The following is a 19,686-nucleotide window of genomic DNA, read 5'->3' as shown; positions in this document are numbered from 1 at the left end:
ACTTATGAACCAAACAATACCAATTCGTTGCGTTGTCCTTAACTTGACACAATTATCCCGAACTATCCGAACGCGCAAAATACGGGGTGTAACAACTGGATCCTTTCATACTATTATTAAATCTTATGTCTCTGGAAAGGTATGAGTGTTCTGCTGGTAGGACGCAAGTACCAGACCATGTTGTAGGTTATATTTACTGCTCTTCCTACTCACGATATTTTACACATGTGATATATGCATCTGTACTCATGTTCATGATCATGTTTCTGTTCACTCTCTATTATGTTATTTCTATGTCCTACGTTATTTCATTCAGTTGCTTTACATAGCAGTACATTCAATGTGCTGACGTCCCCTTTTATTGCCCGGGGGCCTGCATTTTACGATGCAGGTATGAATTTACAGGACGACGCATCTGCTTTGTAGGAGTTCAGACTTATCAGCTTATTAGTGAGCCCCACCTCCTTCGGGGTTTATTCAGTTATATTTATGTTATTAGCTATGCATTTAAAGGTATGCTGGGGCCTTGTCCCAGCAAGTATGTTTTCCGAAAACTCATGATAGAGGTTTCATAGACTATACTATGCAGTTATGTTGGGTCTGATATTTAGAGTTGTTTAGCCATTTTGGCTCCTTTATGATATTATCCGCATTCATGATTTAAACAAGTATTTCTATTTAGTATTATGACTTACTATGTTTTACCAAGGCTCACTATGCATCTATGTCTTATTCCGCTTATGATACGTCTCATGCTGATTCAGCAAGCCATGTGGTTCGCTCGGTCACATGCAGTATGGCACCGAGTGCTGTGTTTCGCCCAGGCCATGGTTCAGGGCGTGACACTTTCATAAGGACTGGTTATTCCTCTTATCTTATGTTGCTTTCCATATCTCTTATTATGTTGTTATTCATGCCTTACATACTCAGTACATTATTCGTACTGACGTCCTTTTGCTTGTGGACGCTGTGTTCATGCCCGCAGGTAGGCAGGGAGACGGATCAGATCCTTATATGCTTCGTCAGTGGATTCTCAGGAGCGCTCCATTTTCTTCGGAGTTGTAGTCTCGTGGTATTACTCTTTTGTGTATATATGCTTGGGCATGGCGGGGTCCTGTCCCGTCTTTATGATTTCTTGTACTCTATATAGCTCGTAGCCAGATGTGTATCGTTAGATGTCCTGTAACCTTATCGGTTCATTTTCTGTATATCATTTTTGGCAGCCTTGTTGGCTTGCATATATATATGGGCTTAATTGATGATGTTCATATAGAGAGCTATTATTATTGCGGATTCATGCCCTTTTAGATTGTGATATTCATAAGTTATCTTTCATGGTCCACCTAGAATGATAATGAGAAGTATGCTACGAGGTGCTCGGTAAGTTAGCTCCGGGTACCCGTCATGGCCCTCCGATTGGATTGTGACATTGACCCGAGGTTGACCACGGTCAACTCAACCATAAATTTTCATAATCCAACAACGACCTAAAACACACCCGAACACCTCGGGACCCGAACCAATTATCCTACCAAGTAAAAAATCATGTTCCGGACCTAACAGAACTATCAGAATTCAATTCCGGACATGTTTTCCCAAAAGTCAACTATTGGTCAAAGTTTTTTCCCAAACCAATCTTAAGAACTCAAAACTAAGACTTTCCTTTCCGATACTAATCTAATTGTCTTGATAACCGTGTCACCCATCTCGCAAGTCAAAAACGCCGAGCTAAAGTTAAGGGAAAGATTGTTTGGGGAAAAAAGGTAAAAAAAAAAATAATATTAAAACGACCTAACGGGTCGTTACAACGCTTCAACGTTTTAAATAACAACTTCCTTTAGAAGCAGAAATATTTAGTGGGTATTTGAGCAAGTTTATAAGTATATCAAATCTCCTTTCATTTCATGTGATACTATTTGACTGAGGAGAAAACAGAAAAAGTCAACGTGGATTAAATAAAATGTGAGGTCATATTTTGTTGGCCAAATTTTAATAAATTGACTTTTGAAAGATATAGGCAAAGTTGGGTGATTTGTTGTTAAAAGTATGACTTTGATAAATAATTCATAATAGTTGGGTGTACCTTTTGAGTAATGAACTCTATAAATCTACGCAAGGCACAAGGCCAATGTAAAACGTTTTATTGTTTCATTATTTTTAAATTCAATATATAATATTTTAAACCTATATATTTATTTAGTTCGATTCAATATCTTTTTGGCCTCTTTTATAGAATTTGGAGTTTTCTAAATTATTTCAGTATAACTATAATTTTTTTTAAACCCACAATTTTATTAAAAAATATTAATAATTGTTTATAAGAATTTGCTTGATCTGAGAGGATTTTCAAACAATCATTTAACACCCCCCCCCCTCTCTTGCCCATCTTTCGGTTTGAGAGGAAAACAATAATAAGCATGCGAAGTAATGGGGTCCGTTGCGTTTTGTATCCCTGACGTATGCCCTCTTTTGTGATTTATGACTCTATTATATTTTTTTAAATGATTTGCACCCTAACCTCCTAGTTTGTTTGCAAAAGAATAAAACTACCTTTTAAAAGAAAATCTACCAGGGTAAAGTAGGAAATAGAAAAAAGAAAAAAGAGAAATGACATAAATTTTAGAAAGAGCTCAAAAAAAAAGACGTTGGTCTCTTTCCAGAGCAAAACTCCCGTCACTGTGTACACCTCAAATGTTTAGATAAGGACATTTATCCTCTCTTTTTTTAACCAAACCTAAAGAATATGGACAAGCTTATATGAATCAGCAAGAAACAAAAAAAAAATTCTTACTGTCTATACCAATATATATCATTAAGGAACTCTTATAAGTCTACGGAGTAACAATGTGATGAAACCTACCGCAAAAATGGGCAGGCTGGTTTGGCAAAGAAATGAGAGGATTATTTCTTGGTCAAGCCTGATTGCTAGAGGATTCAGCACAATGTTAATCCATCTACATCCTTTGTTAATCCATCCACATCCTTTAAAATTTTCGCGGAAAATTGAATTGCATTATCATTCCTCAACTCTGTGATTGTTTGTGAATTGTGATGAAGATAACATTGCAAGTTCTTAGTATATATTTCAGATGCTATGTTCGAATCTATTGAAAAATAATGTATGTATTGACTGCTATTCTTCAAGGACATGATAGAGAGAGTGACTCCAAACACTTCCTGCTCCCGAGGCACTAGTTGTTGGATTCGTGAAAACTGAGTAGAGTTTTAGCAACGAGACATGTCCCTAGCTTTGTAACATTTTTTCGTTTTTGGTAGTTTTTTTTTTTTTTTCTCTGACCGTGTTGTTTATCAGTTCTTGATAGGTGAAGTATCTGGGAAAGACAAAGAATTTGATTTTGATCCGATTACCTCCTACAAGAAAAGAAAGCAATAAAAGGATGTATATTATTTGTATTTCCTACTTTACCCTCGTAGATAACTTTTTTTTTTTATTTTTTAAAAGTAGTTTTATTGTTTTGCAAGCAAACTAGGAGGTTAGAGTGTAAATCATTAAAAAAAAAAGGATAGGGTGCAAATCACAAAAGAGGACATACATTAGGGGTGCAAAATGCAATGGTGTCTCTGTCTAATCACCAAGCTTCTATTTTTTGATATTTTAGCCAAATTCATTGATTAAGAATTAAGAAATTTAGAAGTGTTCAAAAATCTCATAGTCCGTATAATCACCGAGCTTCTATTTTTTGATATTGTAGCATAATTTATTGATTAAAAATTAAGAGACTTAGAAGCATTCAAAAATCTAATAGTTCGAATAATCACCAAGCTTTTTATATATATATATATATATATATATATATATATATATATATATATATATATATATATATATATATATTAACCTAATTCATTGATTCAGAATTAAGAGACTTAGAAGCGTTCAAAAATCTCATAGTTCGTATAATTCTCAAGCTTCTATTTTTTTATATTTTAGCCTAATCAACTGAGACACTTAGTAAATTTAATTAGTACCAAATAAAAGTCGTCGGTTCATTCTAATAAATATTGACTTGAACAAATAAACAAACAAACAAACAACACAATATGCAAACACAAAATTTGTCGAAATATCTTATAATAAATGATGACCTAATATCAAAAGAATCCTACGTACGTCATAAATTTCTTATTTATGGCAATGGTGCTAGTGGCAATTTCTAATTAATAGTAGTAGTAGGTTAAGAAATCGTAAAAATAATTAAAACAAATAACTGATGATTATCCTTTCTGTAAATCATAGCAATTATTTGGGAGTAGGTTGCAGTTAAATTTATCAGTTGAAACATTTATTAGATTCAAAGTTAAGCATATGATTTCGTCATATTCCTTGTTTTCTCTTCGCCTTTTTTTTTGTGTTCACATTACTTCTCCTATGATGTTTAAATTAAAAACTAGTACTCGCACCATTTATTTCTGGTCTTATATTTTTAGAATAGAATAGAAGCGGCGTTTAATGGTGAGGATGGAGGTGGCTGGTTGGAAGAAGATTGGTTTGTGGGGGGGGGGGGGGAGGAGAGGGGCGGGGGGTAAAAACAAGAGGGAGATGGATAGAATGGGTGGGTTTAATTTCATTCACTTGATAGAATTTGGTATTACACACTATCAATAGGAACTAATTAGTATAAATATTTTGCCGTTTGAAAATATATGAACATTTAAATAATTTTGAGAACGATCGGGATATAATTGACCCTATTTATTTACGAAAGGCTAATTGAGTCACTTCGTATAGTTCAAGAAATTTTTTGAATCTTTCTTCATTTAAAAAAAATGTTTGATTTAAACTAGATAAAATTTTATAATATCATATACTTCTTAATAATATTATACAGAAAATGGACTATGTTATAAGACGCAATCAACTTTATTTCTCAAAAATTGAATAAATTTATAAACCCAAAATAAAAAGAATTATTTTGCTAACCAAATGATACCTAATAGTGAAATGTATAAGGTTAAATATAGATAAGATCAACCATAATTAGAAATACCAATTTGCTGAGATTCAATCTATAAGAAAGTACTTGATGAAATCTGTTGAATTTTATCTTTTAATTTAGAGTTAATTCATCTTTAACCCTTTAGCATTGAATGTGAACAATGACCAGTCGAAGGTTGTGGAAGAAATGCTAGATTACATCTAATCAATGAGCATCTTATTTGAGTGCCCATGTTTATACGAATATATGAGCAACTTATATCTAATAAATAAGAGTTATATATTTTCATAATTTAATTTTTAAAAAAAAGATTTTTATTGAAGAAAAGAAAGTCTAATCGAAAAATATTATGTAAAGGGATTTGTGTTCCCATTCAACACCGAGAGAGTGTATTATTTTCTAAACATTAAATATTAAGGGAGTAAAGTGGAATTGACACTTTAATTTAATACTCCTGTAAATTAGAAATTGGGAGTGGGAGGAGGTAGCTAGCTAGTACTAGTATAAATAAGTGAGTCCATTCTCAAAGTCACCATCACAATTGCTTGGTCTTTTCTCCTCTTCACTCTCACTTTTGCTCTTAGAAATGCAGTCATTAACTATTTCTCATACGTTTTTTCCGACCAAAGTTCTGCCGGTCCCCCTCATTTCTACCCGGACTTCAACTTCTGCTCTCGCGTTACGTGTCCGTACATTAAAATGCTCTTCATCTCTTGGTATCTCTCTCTCTCTTTCCCTCTCCCTGCGCAACTAAAAATGTCTATATTTTTCTACAAGAAAAATAAAAGAAGTAGAAACGTCTGTAGGATTACATCTGCTACTTGACGTGACAAGCTTTTAACAAGTTAAAATCTACAAGAATCTTATTTCAAGTTGAGTTTTACGAATGTTTCCTTCTTCAATCTTTTCTTTTCTTTTTTTTTTTTAAATTTTTTGGAGGCATTTATTTCTTGCGTTGTTGCTATTTTGGAGCTGCGTTGCTGTGATACATACGATATGTATGTAACTTTTTATTTTCAGTTATGGATGAGGACAGGTTTATTGAAGCTTCTAAAAGCGGAAACTTGATTCCTCTTCACAGAACCATTTTTTCTGACCATTTGACACCGGTGCTGGCATACCGATGTTTGGTGAAAGAAGATGATCGTGAAGCTCCAAGCTTTCTATTTGAGTCGGTTGAATCTGGTTTTCGTAGTTCTAGTGTTGTAAGGGGATTTATATTTTGGCTTCTTACTTACCTTTTGGTTGATTCAATTAATATTTATGAAATGCTAAATGTCATAGTTGATTTTCTTTAGGGTCGGTACAGCGTGGTGGGAGCTCAACCATCCATGGAAATTGTGGCTAAGGAACAGAATGTGACTATATTGGACCACCACACTGGAGAATTGACCCAGAAGATGGTCCAAGATCCCATGACTATTCCAAGAAGCATTTCCCAGAAATGGAAGACGAGACTTATCGATGAACTTCCTGATACCTTTTGTGGTGAGGATTTTGCTTTCACTAATTCTTGCTGGAACTATATTAATTAGTTTCCCGCTTGCTACATGGAATAAATATAGGCCTCTTAATTAACAGCTACATTTCACTGGAAAAACATAGCCTTTTAAGTTGCTATACACAAACATGCTAATTATAGTGGTTTACTGGTTTTTGTTCAAAAATGGTTTAACTGCTGAACTCTTTCTGACTATGAGGTGCGCTGAAAAGCTGCAATTTCCTGCTGATTTTCCGTAAAATTATAATTTACGACCAAAAAAGGCATGACTTCCTGACTGATTATGCAATAAACTACTCTATGTTGACTGCATGTTGTTGGGAAAATTAGACTGTATTGATGACAGTATTTAAGGCAAGGATTCAAGGGCAATAACCTCTAGCTCTCCAGTTAGTTAGAAACAGTGGCTAAGTTATCAAATTGACAGGCTTTTCTTGTCTGGAAGCAATTCAGGATACTAGATTCTGTTTTGCGTCAAATCGTGAAGTTTGGAGGGAGGGGCTTTGAATATTGATGGCTAACAGTTATGCTTAAACTCAAATCCTGTACCATTCCAGGTACAAACTCAAGCGGAGAGTTCTCTGTCACTTGTATTGTGATGGTATAACTATCTGAGTTTTTCTTTTTGGATGATTCCCTAAAAATTTCACTGATTCCATGTATTCATACGTGCACATGCTCAAAAAGATCAGAAGAGAATTCTTTAATTATAGATGACTGGCTTTCTTGCTTGCTTGTCTTTATATCAGATCACAAGCATGTCATGTGCTGAAAATTTCAAATATATATAATGGGGGCAGTGTCGTGAGAGTCATAAATATTTCCACATGGCTTGTCAATTTGTGGGAAGGCTTGTCAATTTGTGGGAACTGGGTATCTAAATTTTGTTGAACTGGTTTAGCAATAAAGTTAGATTTGTATATACGGAAAAAATGTTGCAGTTCTGGAAATGTTCTCTAGCAGTATTTATAAATCAACTCCCCAATTCACAACCAACTGCAATAATTTTTAAATGAATTGTTTCTGTTGGGAGCTTCCATATTATTTGGTCAATTGGTTCTGTTCCATCTTACAGTCTCATGAATGTTATTTTGCATCAGCATCCGTTTCTTGATAATTTTTGAAATATTTGAGAAGGCTACTACACCTTCAGCTCCATTCACATCTGCTGGCATGATACCTTGCTTTCAGTTGACCCACATCATTAGCAGATATATTATTCTGCCATTTATTGTATTCAACTTCAATTTTAATAGTGTCTCTGATTAAAATTGTAAATCATTTTCCTGTCACTATTACCACTGCAAACAGGTGGATGGGTTGGTTACTTCTCATATGACACAGTTCGGTATATAGAGAACAAGAAGTTACCATTCCTAAGTGCTCCAGAGGATGATCTGAACCTCGCAGATATTCAGTTAGGACTATATGAGGATGTCATTGTGTTTGATCATGTAGAAAAGGTAATCTAGTCCAATTAAAGGTTGGAAGAGGCACTTATGAATAGTCGCTTTATCCATTAATTCATATCTCAAGCTATCATTGTTTGTTCTTTATTTACTTGGCGCATATGAGAATCAATTTGTTACAGGATTAATACTTGTGTTATACTTAAGTTAGTGAAACTTAAGTAGGAAAGACATAATCATACTTTGATTTTCTTTTATTATGTACATGTATGATATTTTCAGCAATTGATAACATTTTATATTTATTCATATACATATTCTGAATAACCAGTTTGCAGTCGATTTTTTTTCTTCCTCTCCCTCTTCGATTTATTTTCTTCCTCTCCCTCTTTTTGTTGTTTCCATGATCCCTTGGAAATAGGAATTAATACCTCTGAACTTCTTGTTCCTACAGAAAGCACATGTGATCCACTGGGTGCGGTTAGATCAATACTCATCTCTTCCTGAGGCTTATCTTGATGGGAAGAAACGCTTGGAAATAGTAGTGTCTAGAGTACAAGGAATTGAGTCGTAAGTCCTTTTTTCTTTTCCTTTTTGCATAAAAGTAAGCAGTTGAGAAACATTATTTACATATTCATGTCTGAGCTTATTTTTTATTTTTTAGTCCAAGGTTATCTCCTGGTTCTGTGGATTTCTGTACTCATGAGTTTGGACCTTCATTAACCAAGGGAAACATGACAAGTGAGGAGTACAAGAACGCCGTCTTACAGGCAAAGGAGCACATTGCTGCAGGAGACATATTTCAAATTGTTTCAAGTCAACGTTTTGAGAGAAGAACATTTGCTGAGCCATTTGAAGTATACAGAGCATTAAGAATTGTGAATCCAAGCCCGTACATGACTTACATGCAAGTTGGTTCTTCTCTTTCACTGCGAGTAAATGTCTGATCCTGGTTACCTGCTTCAGTGGAGTTACGATGTTGTCTTTTCTATATCAGGCCAGAGGCTGCATTTTAGTTGCATCGAGTCCAGAGATCCTGACACATGTAAAGAAAGTAAGAGTGATGATCTTGTTCTTCTCAACCATTGAACCTTACATTTAACTTTTACATTGTTGATTTTCTTATGGAATATTGGAACCAGGGTCCATAGCGTCTCCCTTTTTTGCTGTTCACACCTTTAATTCCTTCTCAGTTTTTGACAGTCCGTAATGTTCATATACATCATTTGTTCCATTACAGAGAAGAATTGTTAATCGACCATTGGCTGGGACAAGCAGAAGAGGGAAGACACCTGATGAGGATGTGATGTCGGAAATGCAGATGTTAAAAGATGAGAAACAATGCGCGGAGCACATCATGCTGGTTGATTTGGGACGAAATGATGTAGGAAAGGTTTAATACTGACCCTTCTAGCATTTTTAAATCACCAAGGGCTTTAAAATATATTTGGTTCAGTGAGTGAGAGAAAACCTTGTTTTGTAGAAAGCTAGAAAAGGAAATACTCAAAATATAACAGCTTCATTTTCCACCTATCTTTTTCATGAAATGCTAAAATAGACGGTGTCATGCAGCATGCATCATCTACTTCTACTACCCTTTATCTACATTCTTACCAAATAAAATGCAATGGCCATCTCCCTGTCCCTTCCTGTTAGTTGTTTACCTCTGCTCCGCAATATACTTCAGATAGAGTCCTTCTCAACTGTGATAGAATCCCTCGTGTGTTCGTTGTTTTATGTAAATACAGCAACTTAACTTACGGGTGCATCTTCTTCATCAAAAAAACTTATGGGTGTATCATTCTTGCTTCCTGAATATGTTTTGACTTACACTTGAAAACAATGTTGGGTTACCCAAATGTTAACTTTCTTGCCATAGGTGTCAAAACCTGGTTCTGTGAATGTTGAAAAGCTCATGAGCATCGAGAGATATTCCCATGTGATGCACATAAGCTCCACGGTGAGTCCATATTTTATTTTTGTCCGAGGTTATACTGGAACCTAATTTGCCTTTACGAAAATGATATTCTTGTTGGAATCTAATTTTCCTTTACATTCTGCTCACACCTGAAAACAAAAATAACTTATGGACAAAATTGACCCAAAAAGAAAAGAAAAACAAAAGCAATTCCTAATTGATGATACTTTGATGGTTGATAAGTGACAGTCTTCTTTTGTTTCAGCTACTGCATGTGTTTCAAAACTCAGAACACAGTACATTTGCTTGTGCATCGGTGCTAGTCTTGATGCATCATATTTTTTATGACTGGTGATGTCTGGTCCAACTCGACTATTCCATCGAGTACCTGCTACCTCCTACCAACACAAATACTGAGTACTCTGTCACAATGGCTTAGGCAGATGGAAGAAAATCACCTAGCATTGTGTTTTTTTTTTTTTTTTTTGTTTCTCCGTTGAGATTTGAACATGAGACCTCATGTTGCGTCCAAATGCACACGCAAGTGTACGTGGTCGTACAAGTAATATAGTGATTTAAGAAATCGGATGTCGAACCCACAGGGAGTGATTAACCGTCAACTAAATTAAACTATCCAAATTATCTATACAAGAGATGAAATTCGAAGATTGTGATTATAAACTAATTGAAGATAAAAGATACAATTTGTGAACTTGACAAAGAAAGAGCGGGTTTTTATATTATCAATGAGATGAATGTTCCGTTGTACCTATTCATATAAACATACCAACGTTGCGGTTGGTTCACCAATCTCGATATTTGTGCAGTTTGCTCGAACTATTTCCCTTTAATCCGAATTGTCGGTGATTGCTAATTTACCGGATTACTAACTCTCGTAGTATTCTCCCGAACTACTACTCGCCTATTCAAAACGGAGATTAAATTATTATTGTGCCCTCGCCCCGAAGAGAGTTGTCCGCACACAAGGTAAGCGATATTCCTATGGAATTGACTTGTTAAGAAACTATGACGAACCATAGGCTTTCATTCGTTTATGGTATTTAATTGAACTTTTGCGTAATGTGCCTAGGTATATTCCTATCCTAGCCACAAAATCCTAGCCCAACACCGTTTATTTTCTCAGGATAATCGATCACAACTCTACTCTTTAACTTCATTTTTAACCCGTCAATCTAACAACATCTTTCCCAATCAACGTGTGTATTAGATAGTCTCGATAGAACCTACACAAAGGTAGTAAAGGCGCGCCAAACAATCAAGCAATTATGAACGGAAGACGAAGTTAATCATTATCAGAAGCAATCAAACTCAACAACTCGTATTAAGATAAGAAATAATCACCAAACATCAATAATCATGGTTTACCACAACCACTAGAACGAGAAGTTTAGCTCCACATCATAAAGATGGGAGGAAAAGCAACAAATCATTCAAAGAAAATATACAAACTAGTAATAAGGAGAAGAAAAGATAAAACCCAATAATCTCATATATGCTCCACGGCGGCTCCTACTCTCTCTAGGTCAAAAAAAAAAAAAGAAAACCTATGGCAACTTGTCATTCTAAGTTCAAGTAAAAACGGCATATTTTTATAAGCTAGGGCAAATATGAGATAAGTGGGCCCAATCCCAAAAACAAAATCTAAATAGGACAAACGTCGTGGCACGCCGCCACCTTGTGCTTTGGTCACGCGTCGCATGGACATCGCATGGTGTCGCAACCCTTAAGTGAGGAATGCTTAGTTTTGCACTTTTGGTGTGGCCGGATATAAGGGGTCTTGTTCTTATTTGTTGCATAACATGTCGCGAGAATCGTAGAAAAATGTTTAGAATGAGGTATTTTGTGCGTATCCTCGCTCTGGATATGCGGGCGCATGGTTGGAATTCAGCGCTCCACGAGACCCTTCCGTCGATTTGCCTTCAAGTGTTGGAACTTTTGTCCTTCGCAACATTCAATCGTCGTACATAGCCTCGGAATCACTCAAAAACTCGCCTTCTTAATACCCTTCGTTGGTCCTTGTTGTACCTATTCATATAAACATACCAGGCATCATAATAGGGGCTCGGGGATGGGGAATATATACAATCATTCCGACATTCAAATACTACTACATTCGAAAGGGTGGTGCGCGCGATAAAATATTATGACAGTTTCCATAGTGTCCTCGCTTAAACCCGGACAAGTATCAAATGACACTAAATCCACGATCCATATTTCCAAACCATGCCAAATATCACCTCACTCCCACCACTAGCAATTAATATAGTGATTTAAGAAATCGGATGTCGATGCATCCAAAATTTATTGTTGAAATAAAAGACTAAATGATATATTATCAATGAAATGAACATTGGACCTAACTCAACCCCAATTATCGCAATTCATGAGCTGACCATTTCCTAATTGACTTGTTAAACATATAAGCAGATCAAACATGCAGTGATTACATCTCCTAAAAATGATCTTTAGTTGTTTAAAGAAGCAATCAAACTGTGTATTAAGATAAGAAATAATCACCAAACATCAATAATCATGGTTTACGACATGGCAACATCTGACAAACTAGTAATAAGGAGAAGAAAAGATAAAACCCCGATAATCTCTCTCCTCACGGCGGCTCTACTATCTGGAAAAAAAATATCTAAGCAATAAGCTAGGGCAAATATAGAGATAAGTGGGCCCAATCATAAAAATTGTTTACAGGTATCATATTAACTCCATGACGAAAGCATATGACATATTTTTTTCCACCATGGCACAGGTGTCGGGAGACATTCCTTCGCAACATTCAATCGTCGTACATAGCCTCGGAATCACTGCTTGATCATTTAACATAAAACTGTTGGGATGCACTGTGTGCCAAATATCACTTCACTCCCACCACTAGCAAGGCTATGCATCCAAAATTTATTGTTGAAACAAACTAAATGATAAGAAATGAACATTGGACCTAACTCAACCCCAGTGGAGCACCAAAGGTCAAACATGCAGTGATTACATCTCGACTTTAGTTGTTTCAATTTGCATGGTCTCTCATTGGAATTGATGGACAAGCATGTATTTTCTAGTTATATTATGACATATTTTTCCCTTGACAAGAATCATTTAACCTGTGATGCATGTGTGCTGCATTGCCTGTTGGGAGAGAAACCTCTCGACTTTCTGGTCTCTCATTGGCATCATCTTTCCCTTGAGTGAATATAGAGAAACCGTTTCTGAGGCATCATCTCAGTAGCTCTCTGTTTCTCATGATTGTACATGTGCGTGATAAGTGTGGATGACCTTTGCATTTTTAACACTTACATACCTCACTGATGCTTACTTGAAGCGAAACTGACATATACTACTCCTATCTGTTTGTGTTAATATGTTGATTGATTAAAGCCTCCTGCCTCTTCTGTCTTAACTATTGTCGAATCTTTCACTTGTCTCCAAATTATTTTGAGTATTTTTGTTTCCTTCATAATACGATGAGGATCAAAGTAAGAGTTCCATCCATACCAGCAGATCAAACATCATTTGAAAAGAAAAAAAATCCAACTTCATTTTCTAAATTTAACATGCTGCTATTGAACCCAACAAATTTGTGAACTGGGGAATTATTTCTAGTCCTGCTCTCTGTTAATGTACATATTGTGCTATGATCCAGGTAAAGGCCATGGAGTTGATTGATCAACTAGAAGTAGCTCGGAGAGGGCCTTACAGTGGTGGGTTTGGAGGAATTTCATTTTCAGGTGACATGGACATCGCACTAGCTCTAAGGACGATGGTATTCCTCACCGGAGCTCGTTATGACACAATGTATTCATACACAGATGCCAGCAAGCGTCAGGAATGGGTTGCTCATCTCCAATCGGGGGCTGGAATTGTGGCTGATAGTGATCCTGACGAGGAACAGATAGAATGCGAAAATAAAGTGGCCGGTCTATGCTGGGCCATTGACTTGGCTGAATCAGCTTTTGTAAAGGGAAGACAGGAACCTTCAGTCAAGATGAATGGTTCTGTGCCAAATCTATTTTCAAGGGTGCAATCAGAGTCTCAAAGATCGGTTACTTCAAAAGCCAGAGTACATGAGAAAAGAAACCAGTAAAAATGAAATAATGTGCATAATTCTAAATTGTTTGATGTTTTTTTTACTGGACCAAGACTCTAGTTGCTGAAGATAGATATTCAGAATGCGCTTCTCTTTCCTGTTCCTCAAAGGGGAGGGAGGGTGAACATATATAGCAAATCAGCAGTTTGTAAAAGCCCCTGAAAACAATTAGGACCGAGGTGTAACGTTTGGCTTAATTTGGGAATTTTCAAATTGTAACGTTGTTCCAACTTTTGAGGAACCTGCATTCAGTTGACTAATTAATATAGTATAATTTTAGGAATAATTTCGCCGATGCTTTGCCTTATACTCCACACCTACTTCCCCTATAATTTTGCGCATTACACATGCCTCCCTAATTTCAAATTCGAGTAACAAAACTATTTTATAAGCTAAAATGGACAAGTAAACTCCTTATGTAATGTTACGCTTTTTGTTATTTGGACACAAAAATAATTTTTTCATTTTAATATTTTATAATTGGACAAATGCATTTATTTTTCTAATCGATTTACTTGCGTCTAACCATATAATTGTTCATACAAAGCTAAATCATATTGTATTTGGTTCTGCTAGCAAATACATTTATTTTGCTTTTACCAAGGGTGGCCGGCTTGGTACAGCGAGTAGTTTCCCACATGGGAGACCTGTGATCGATTCCTCTCGCCAACAAGCTTCTCAGCTTGTTGTATGGAACTTGCTTAGTGTGATTTACATTTCCTATGTAGTTTGCGAACTATTAAACTAGGAGCGGGGCTTACCCAAAGTACACCGAAAGAATAGCGGTTGCGGGTTCCTTATTTTAAAAAAAAAAAGAAAAAAAGAATTTGGGTAAGAACAACTAGTGCTGAATTCTATGAGTTTGATATTGTTTCTTGTTGAAAGAATAACTAGTCCTGCTATTTATCTTGGAAAACATTATGATGGGTGAGACGCAAGTATTACTTGGCATGTGAGGGTAATTTTTTATTAAAAAAAAGTGTATGGGTCCCACTTTTATGACCCTCTCTCATCACTAGTGCTATTTCTCTCTCCAACCTCACCTTTCACAAAAAATTTTATGGTGGTAGAGGCTCAACCAACAAAAGTCAGCAGATGATAATATTAAAACTTAGGCCCCGTTTGTCCATAGATATAAAAAAAATCACTTTTTTTTTGGAAATTTTGGAGTTGGAGTTGTGTTTAGCTATAGTTTTTGAAATTGTAGTTTTCGGTGAAATGTATTTGTAAAAAAGTGAAAATTTTGAAAAATAAGTTTTTTGAGTTTTTGGTATTCCGGAATACAACTTCAAGTTGTGTTTGAAATTCTCATGGTCAAACGCTGATTCCGGAAAAAAGTGAAAAAAATTTCCAAAATAAAGTGAATAGTTCTTATGGCCAAACGGGGGCTTAATTTATGCTTTTGCTTTTTTGCGCTTCTTCCCTTTTGTATTCCTGTTTTGTGTTTCATGGTTCTCATCATGGTTTATAATTTATAGTCTTTCATATGCAACTTGCAATTTTCTTCTAGGACAAATTGTAAGGGCATTATAGATTGCAATTGAAATAATGATTTGCTGTCAAAAATGTTACACCCCTCGTCTTCGTAGTAGTAGAACGTATGGTTTCCTAGCCGGGTATGCCCTTGGAATAGAGACCCGAGCCCGAGTTTGGAGATAGGAAGTGCCTTACCCCGTGTACAAGAGTACCAGTATATGTTGCGGGTAATTTACAGGGTTAGAAGTTGAGCGAATCAAGTCGACGCGATCAGAACTGAACCAGAAAGATCTGCAGGACACCAGTCATAGTCGACGGGTCGTCGACATGCTCGATGGACCGTCGACGTGCGGCGTCGATAGGATCCCGCAGCCATGCATTTGCAGGCGCAGGTCGACAGACAAGTCGACGGGCCGTCGACCCGCTCGTCGAACCGGACCGCTATAGCCTTTTTGGCTTCCAAGTATAAATATGTGGGTCACGACTTCATTCATGCTTTCTACTTCCAAAAATCAGAAAACCCTAAAATATTCTCTTCCAATATTTTTCATCATAAAAGTGAAGATTTGACAAGACCCGGACCCCGTAAACCCGAGATTGTGAAGAAGAAAGGTTGCTTCTAGGGTTTCTTTAAGTTGTGGAGTTTAGGGAGTTGAAGTTGAAGTGATTCTTGGTATTCTTGACCCCTCAAGGTATGTAAATGATTTCTACCTTTGTATTTAAGTTGAGTATCAAGAGTTTTAGTAATTGTACGGAGGGATAGAATTAGGAATGAAGATATCCAAGACAAGGTGGGAGTGGCATCGGTGGAGGACAGACGCGGGAAGCGGCCGAGATGGTTTGGGCATGTGAAGAGGAGAGACACGGATCTCCCGTGCGGAGGTATGAGAGGTTGGCTATGAATGGTTTCGGGGAGAGGTAAGGGAGGCGGAAGAAGAATTGGGGAGAGGTGATTAGGCGGATGGCACGGTTTCAGCTCCGCAGAGGACATGACCTTAGATAGGAGGTTGTGGAGGACTCGGACAGGATAGAAGGCTAGGTGGCGTACCACTTTCACCATAGTAATTGCGGTTTTGCTCACTTGTCTATTGCCTTTTTGGTTTATGCATTTGATTGCTTTGCTTATATTTGTTGGGACATTGAACTTTGATTATTTTATTTATTTTTATTTTTTTGAACCGGTAACTTTTCTTTGATTATTTTTTATTTATCTTTAATATTCAATGCTTCTTACTACCGGATGGTTCTACCATGACTTTCTAGCTTTTGGTATTCGTGTTATCATATTGCTTTCGATATGCTTGGCCTATCGACCTTTTTCTTGTTTTCCTCTCTTCTCCTCTCTTGGTAGAGGGTCTCTCGAGCTTGACCGCCTACCTTTCAAGGTGGGGGTTAGGTCTGCGTACACTCTACCCTCCCCAGACCCCACATGGTGGGACTATACTGGGCTTGTTGTTGTTGTTGTATCAAGAGTTTTAGTAATTCTAAATAAAGAGGGGGTAGTTGTGAAAGTGGTAAGTTGATGAAAGACAAAATAGTAACTTAGGGTTATTTTAAGAGATGATTGGGAATGAATTTGAATATATTTTGATATATAAGTGTTGTTATTGTTGTATGGTTGGTATTAAGTGAATGAGGAGTTGAAGGGTTGTTAAGCTTATGAGAGAAATGTTGTCCATGATTCGTTAAGCTCTCTATGCATCTAAAGGAGGTTAGCAAGTGAAGTACATAGTCTAATGAAGGCCTATGTTATCTTAATTATGCGTTACAAGTCGAAGTAGAGTCGGACGATTTGATATACGTCAGGTATGTTAAGGCTATCCTTCCTTCTTTTGGCATGATCCTATGATATGATCCCGAAAGCGAGTAAGCGAGTCCATATTACTCTACTCTTAGAAGCATTAGAAGTATTTCGGTTTTTGACATTCATGCACCCCGTTATGGTTATTCCTTCTGTTCATGGGTTCAGTTTTATGTCTACGGTTATTCATGCATTACATTCATTTATATATATGTATGTTGACCCGTGACCAGAAGGCGTTATATACGCAAGTATTATATGTATATGGGGTATGGAAAGGAGTAGGCGTTATATACACATTACCACCTGATCAGCTGGTGCACTATGATGACGATATGAGAATCAGGGAACATTATCGCGGCAATGTATGGGATAATGGCCGCGCAGAGGCGATATGATACGAGAAAAGAGACGGGCGTTATATACGCGCATACACCGGTGCGTTATATACGCACGTATATCTCGGATGTATGACCTTCATTGATAGGCATGAGCATGTATATTATGCGCCCGCGAGCAGGCATTGTCGTTATACGAGTTTGCGATTCGAGCGGATACTAGTTCATACAAGTACATGCATTCAAATATTTTCCATGAGTTCGGATCTCATCCACGGTTCTCATGTGTGTGTATATATATATATATATATATATATATGTATATGATGTTGCTCTTATGCTTTACATGCTCGGTACATTATCCGTGCCGACTCCCCGTTAGTTGGGGATCGCGTTCATGCCGCGGGTACACAGGAGACGAACGGGTGGTCCGGCTCGGTAGGGACCTCTATTTAACGGTGGTCGGTGGCTCCATTCAATCCGGAGCTACGGATCGGTTGTTATGCCCTTTTCGATGTGTATGCATATGGGTATGACGGGGTCTTTGTCCGTCCCTTTACAATTTTATCCCGGTAGAGTCTGTAGGACAGACAGATTGTATATAGTAGTCGAGATAATGTAGCCTTGTCGGCTTCTATTCTTTTTGGTGTAGGTATATGTAGCCGGCTCGTATGCTTGTTCTTCCGCATGTTGAGTATATGTATGCAGATTGTACGGAGTTTTGATGTTTCCCTCTTTATGAGATTAGTTATGCCATTTATGGGCCTTTGATGTTCAGTATGATTCAGATATAAGTATAGAAATTCGGTCGGCTAGAGGTCGGACTCCGTCACGGCTCATCGGTTGAGTCGTGACGAAGTGGTGTCGAGCGATTTCGTCCTAGGGTTGTCTACGGGCGAGTGTCTAGTAGAGTCTTGTTTATAGGCGTGTTGTGCACCACACTTATAAATAGGAGGCTACAGGACATTTAGGGTGATGTCATTCTTTCTCTCCTTAGATTGTGCGATAGAGCCCTGTGTTAAGCGTTCGCCCGATGGTGTTATGATTTGGCGATGCCTCCCAAGAAAATACGGCGCACGAAGGGCAAGAAAGCCACGAGTGAGGCCAGCAGCCGCACTCGGCAGAACCGCGTGAGGCCCGGGGATGGGTGCTGAGGAGTGAGGGTCGTGCGAGACATCACGTACACGCGCCTCCGGCACACACTTGTTCCTCGGCCCGGTCGCAGCCGGGCCCGGGATATGCGGGATGCCGTACGGTTGTTGACCAGATTAGTAGCCGCCCACGCTTAGCGGTAGGGAGTTGGTGTTGACCGAGCGGTCGGTTGGTAGTTCGAGGTTAAGACCTTCCTTGGGTTAGGTCCTCTGGGGATTCCGTGGTAGAGCGAGAATGTGGACCCCGAGTTTCGTCGATGGTATGCGAGAGGATTTTGAGGGTTATGCGTACGAGATGAGGTCGAGTCCGTAGGTTGGCACCATATAGGCTACGTGATATTTCGGTCTCGGTGGTATCGGACACGGGGTTATCTGGGGAGAGAATGCCCCCTCGGTACGTGTGGCGAGAGTTCTCGGGATACCTTTATCCCGCACATTATTTGCCTCACCGAGGTCGGGGCGAGCCGGCTTGGATAGATTCCTACGTATTGAAGCGAGGGCGGTATGAGCGTCCGGGGTGTGTGTGTATTTTGATTCTATGGCCGGACCATGCTCCGGCCATGGTGGGCCGAGATGGAGGATAGAGTTCATCGTTTTGTGAGTTTGGTTTGGGGCCACGTTTGATTACGATGCTTGTCGACGCCGCATTACGACGGATTGATATCTCCCGACGTATACGAGTATATGCGCGAGAATTTGGAGGATCGTAAGCACCGAGAGGAGGACGGTCATGATCGTGACCGGGAACGTGGTAAGAGGTCCAAATCTTTTGATAGTGGGGGGTGAGTTTAGGGGAGGGACGAAGACGGCATCCCCAATATCCTTTCCGTTCAGCGGGGAGTGCATTTCCACGATTTCCGGAGTCCGAATTTGGCGGTCTCCTTTGTCCCGGAGCGAGGCGAGTTCTAGAGCATCGAGGCTCTCGGTGCGGACCGGAGTCGGACCGAGATGAGATCCGCTTGCCGCGATGTGCCCGATGTGGCAAGTTACACGCCCGGTCGATGTCGGCGGGATCGGATG

General features: G+C 38.1%; 2 protein-coding genes across 2 annotated transcripts; both read left to right on the top strand.

Moving 5' to 3' along the window:
* Nucleotides 1-5,468: 5,468 nt before the first annotated feature.
* Nucleotides 5,469-10,273, top strand: LOC132045722 (anthranilate synthase alpha subunit 1, chloroplastic-like). The gene is made up of 10 exons (XM_059436296.1): nucleotides 5,469-5,674; nucleotides 5,979-6,163; nucleotides 6,257-6,446; nucleotides 7,771-7,922; nucleotides 8,323-8,438; nucleotides 8,533-8,779; nucleotides 8,866-8,922; nucleotides 9,109-9,261; nucleotides 9,748-9,828; nucleotides 10,052-10,273. The coding sequence occupies exons 1-10, from the start codon at nucleotides 5,545-5,547 to the stop codon at nucleotides 10,139-10,141; spliced, it is 1,401 nt and encodes a 466-aa protein (XP_059292279.1). The 5' UTR covers nucleotides 5,469-5,544; the 3' UTR covers nucleotides 10,142-10,273.
* A 2,500-nt stretch (nucleotides 10,274-12,773) lies between these two features.
* On the top strand, nucleotides 12,774-14,186 carry LOC132045720 (anthranilate synthase alpha subunit 1, chloroplastic-like; the record flags this gene model as incomplete). The annotated part of the gene is made up of 2 exons (XM_059436294.1): nucleotides 12,774-12,785; nucleotides 13,457-14,186. Coding segments are annotated over 2 exons (453 nt in total), but the record flags the coding sequence as incomplete, so codon positions are not given.
* Between the last annotated feature and the right edge of the window lie 5,500 nt (nucleotides 14,187-19,686).

The sequence above is a fragment of the Lycium ferocissimum genome, unplaced genomic scaffold, assembly GCF_029784015.1.
Source record: "Lycium ferocissimum isolate CSIRO_LF1 unplaced genomic scaffold, AGI_CSIRO_Lferr_CH_V1 ctg7794, whole genome shotgun sequence".
NCBI lineage: Eukaryota > Viridiplantae > Streptophyta > Magnoliopsida > Solanales > Solanaceae > Lycium > Lycium ferocissimum.
This window is presented reverse-complemented; position numbering and strand designations above follow the sequence as displayed.

What these genes read in the sequence shown, in the direction of transcription:
- LOC132045722 (XM_059436296.1), top strand. Translation starts at nt 5,545, where the DNA reads ATGCAGTCATTAACTATTTCTCATACGTTTTTTCCGACCAAAGTTCTG. An exon ending in ACTTCCTGATACCTTTTGTG is followed by an intron (nt 6,447 to 7,770) that starts GTGAGGATTTTG and finishes CACTGCAAACAG; the next exon opens with GTGGATGGGTTGGTTACTTC. An exon ending in CGTACATGACTTACATGCAA is followed by an intron (nt 8,780 to 8,865) that starts GTTGGTTCTTCT and finishes TTTCTATATCAG; the next exon opens with GCCAGAGGCTGCATTTTAGT.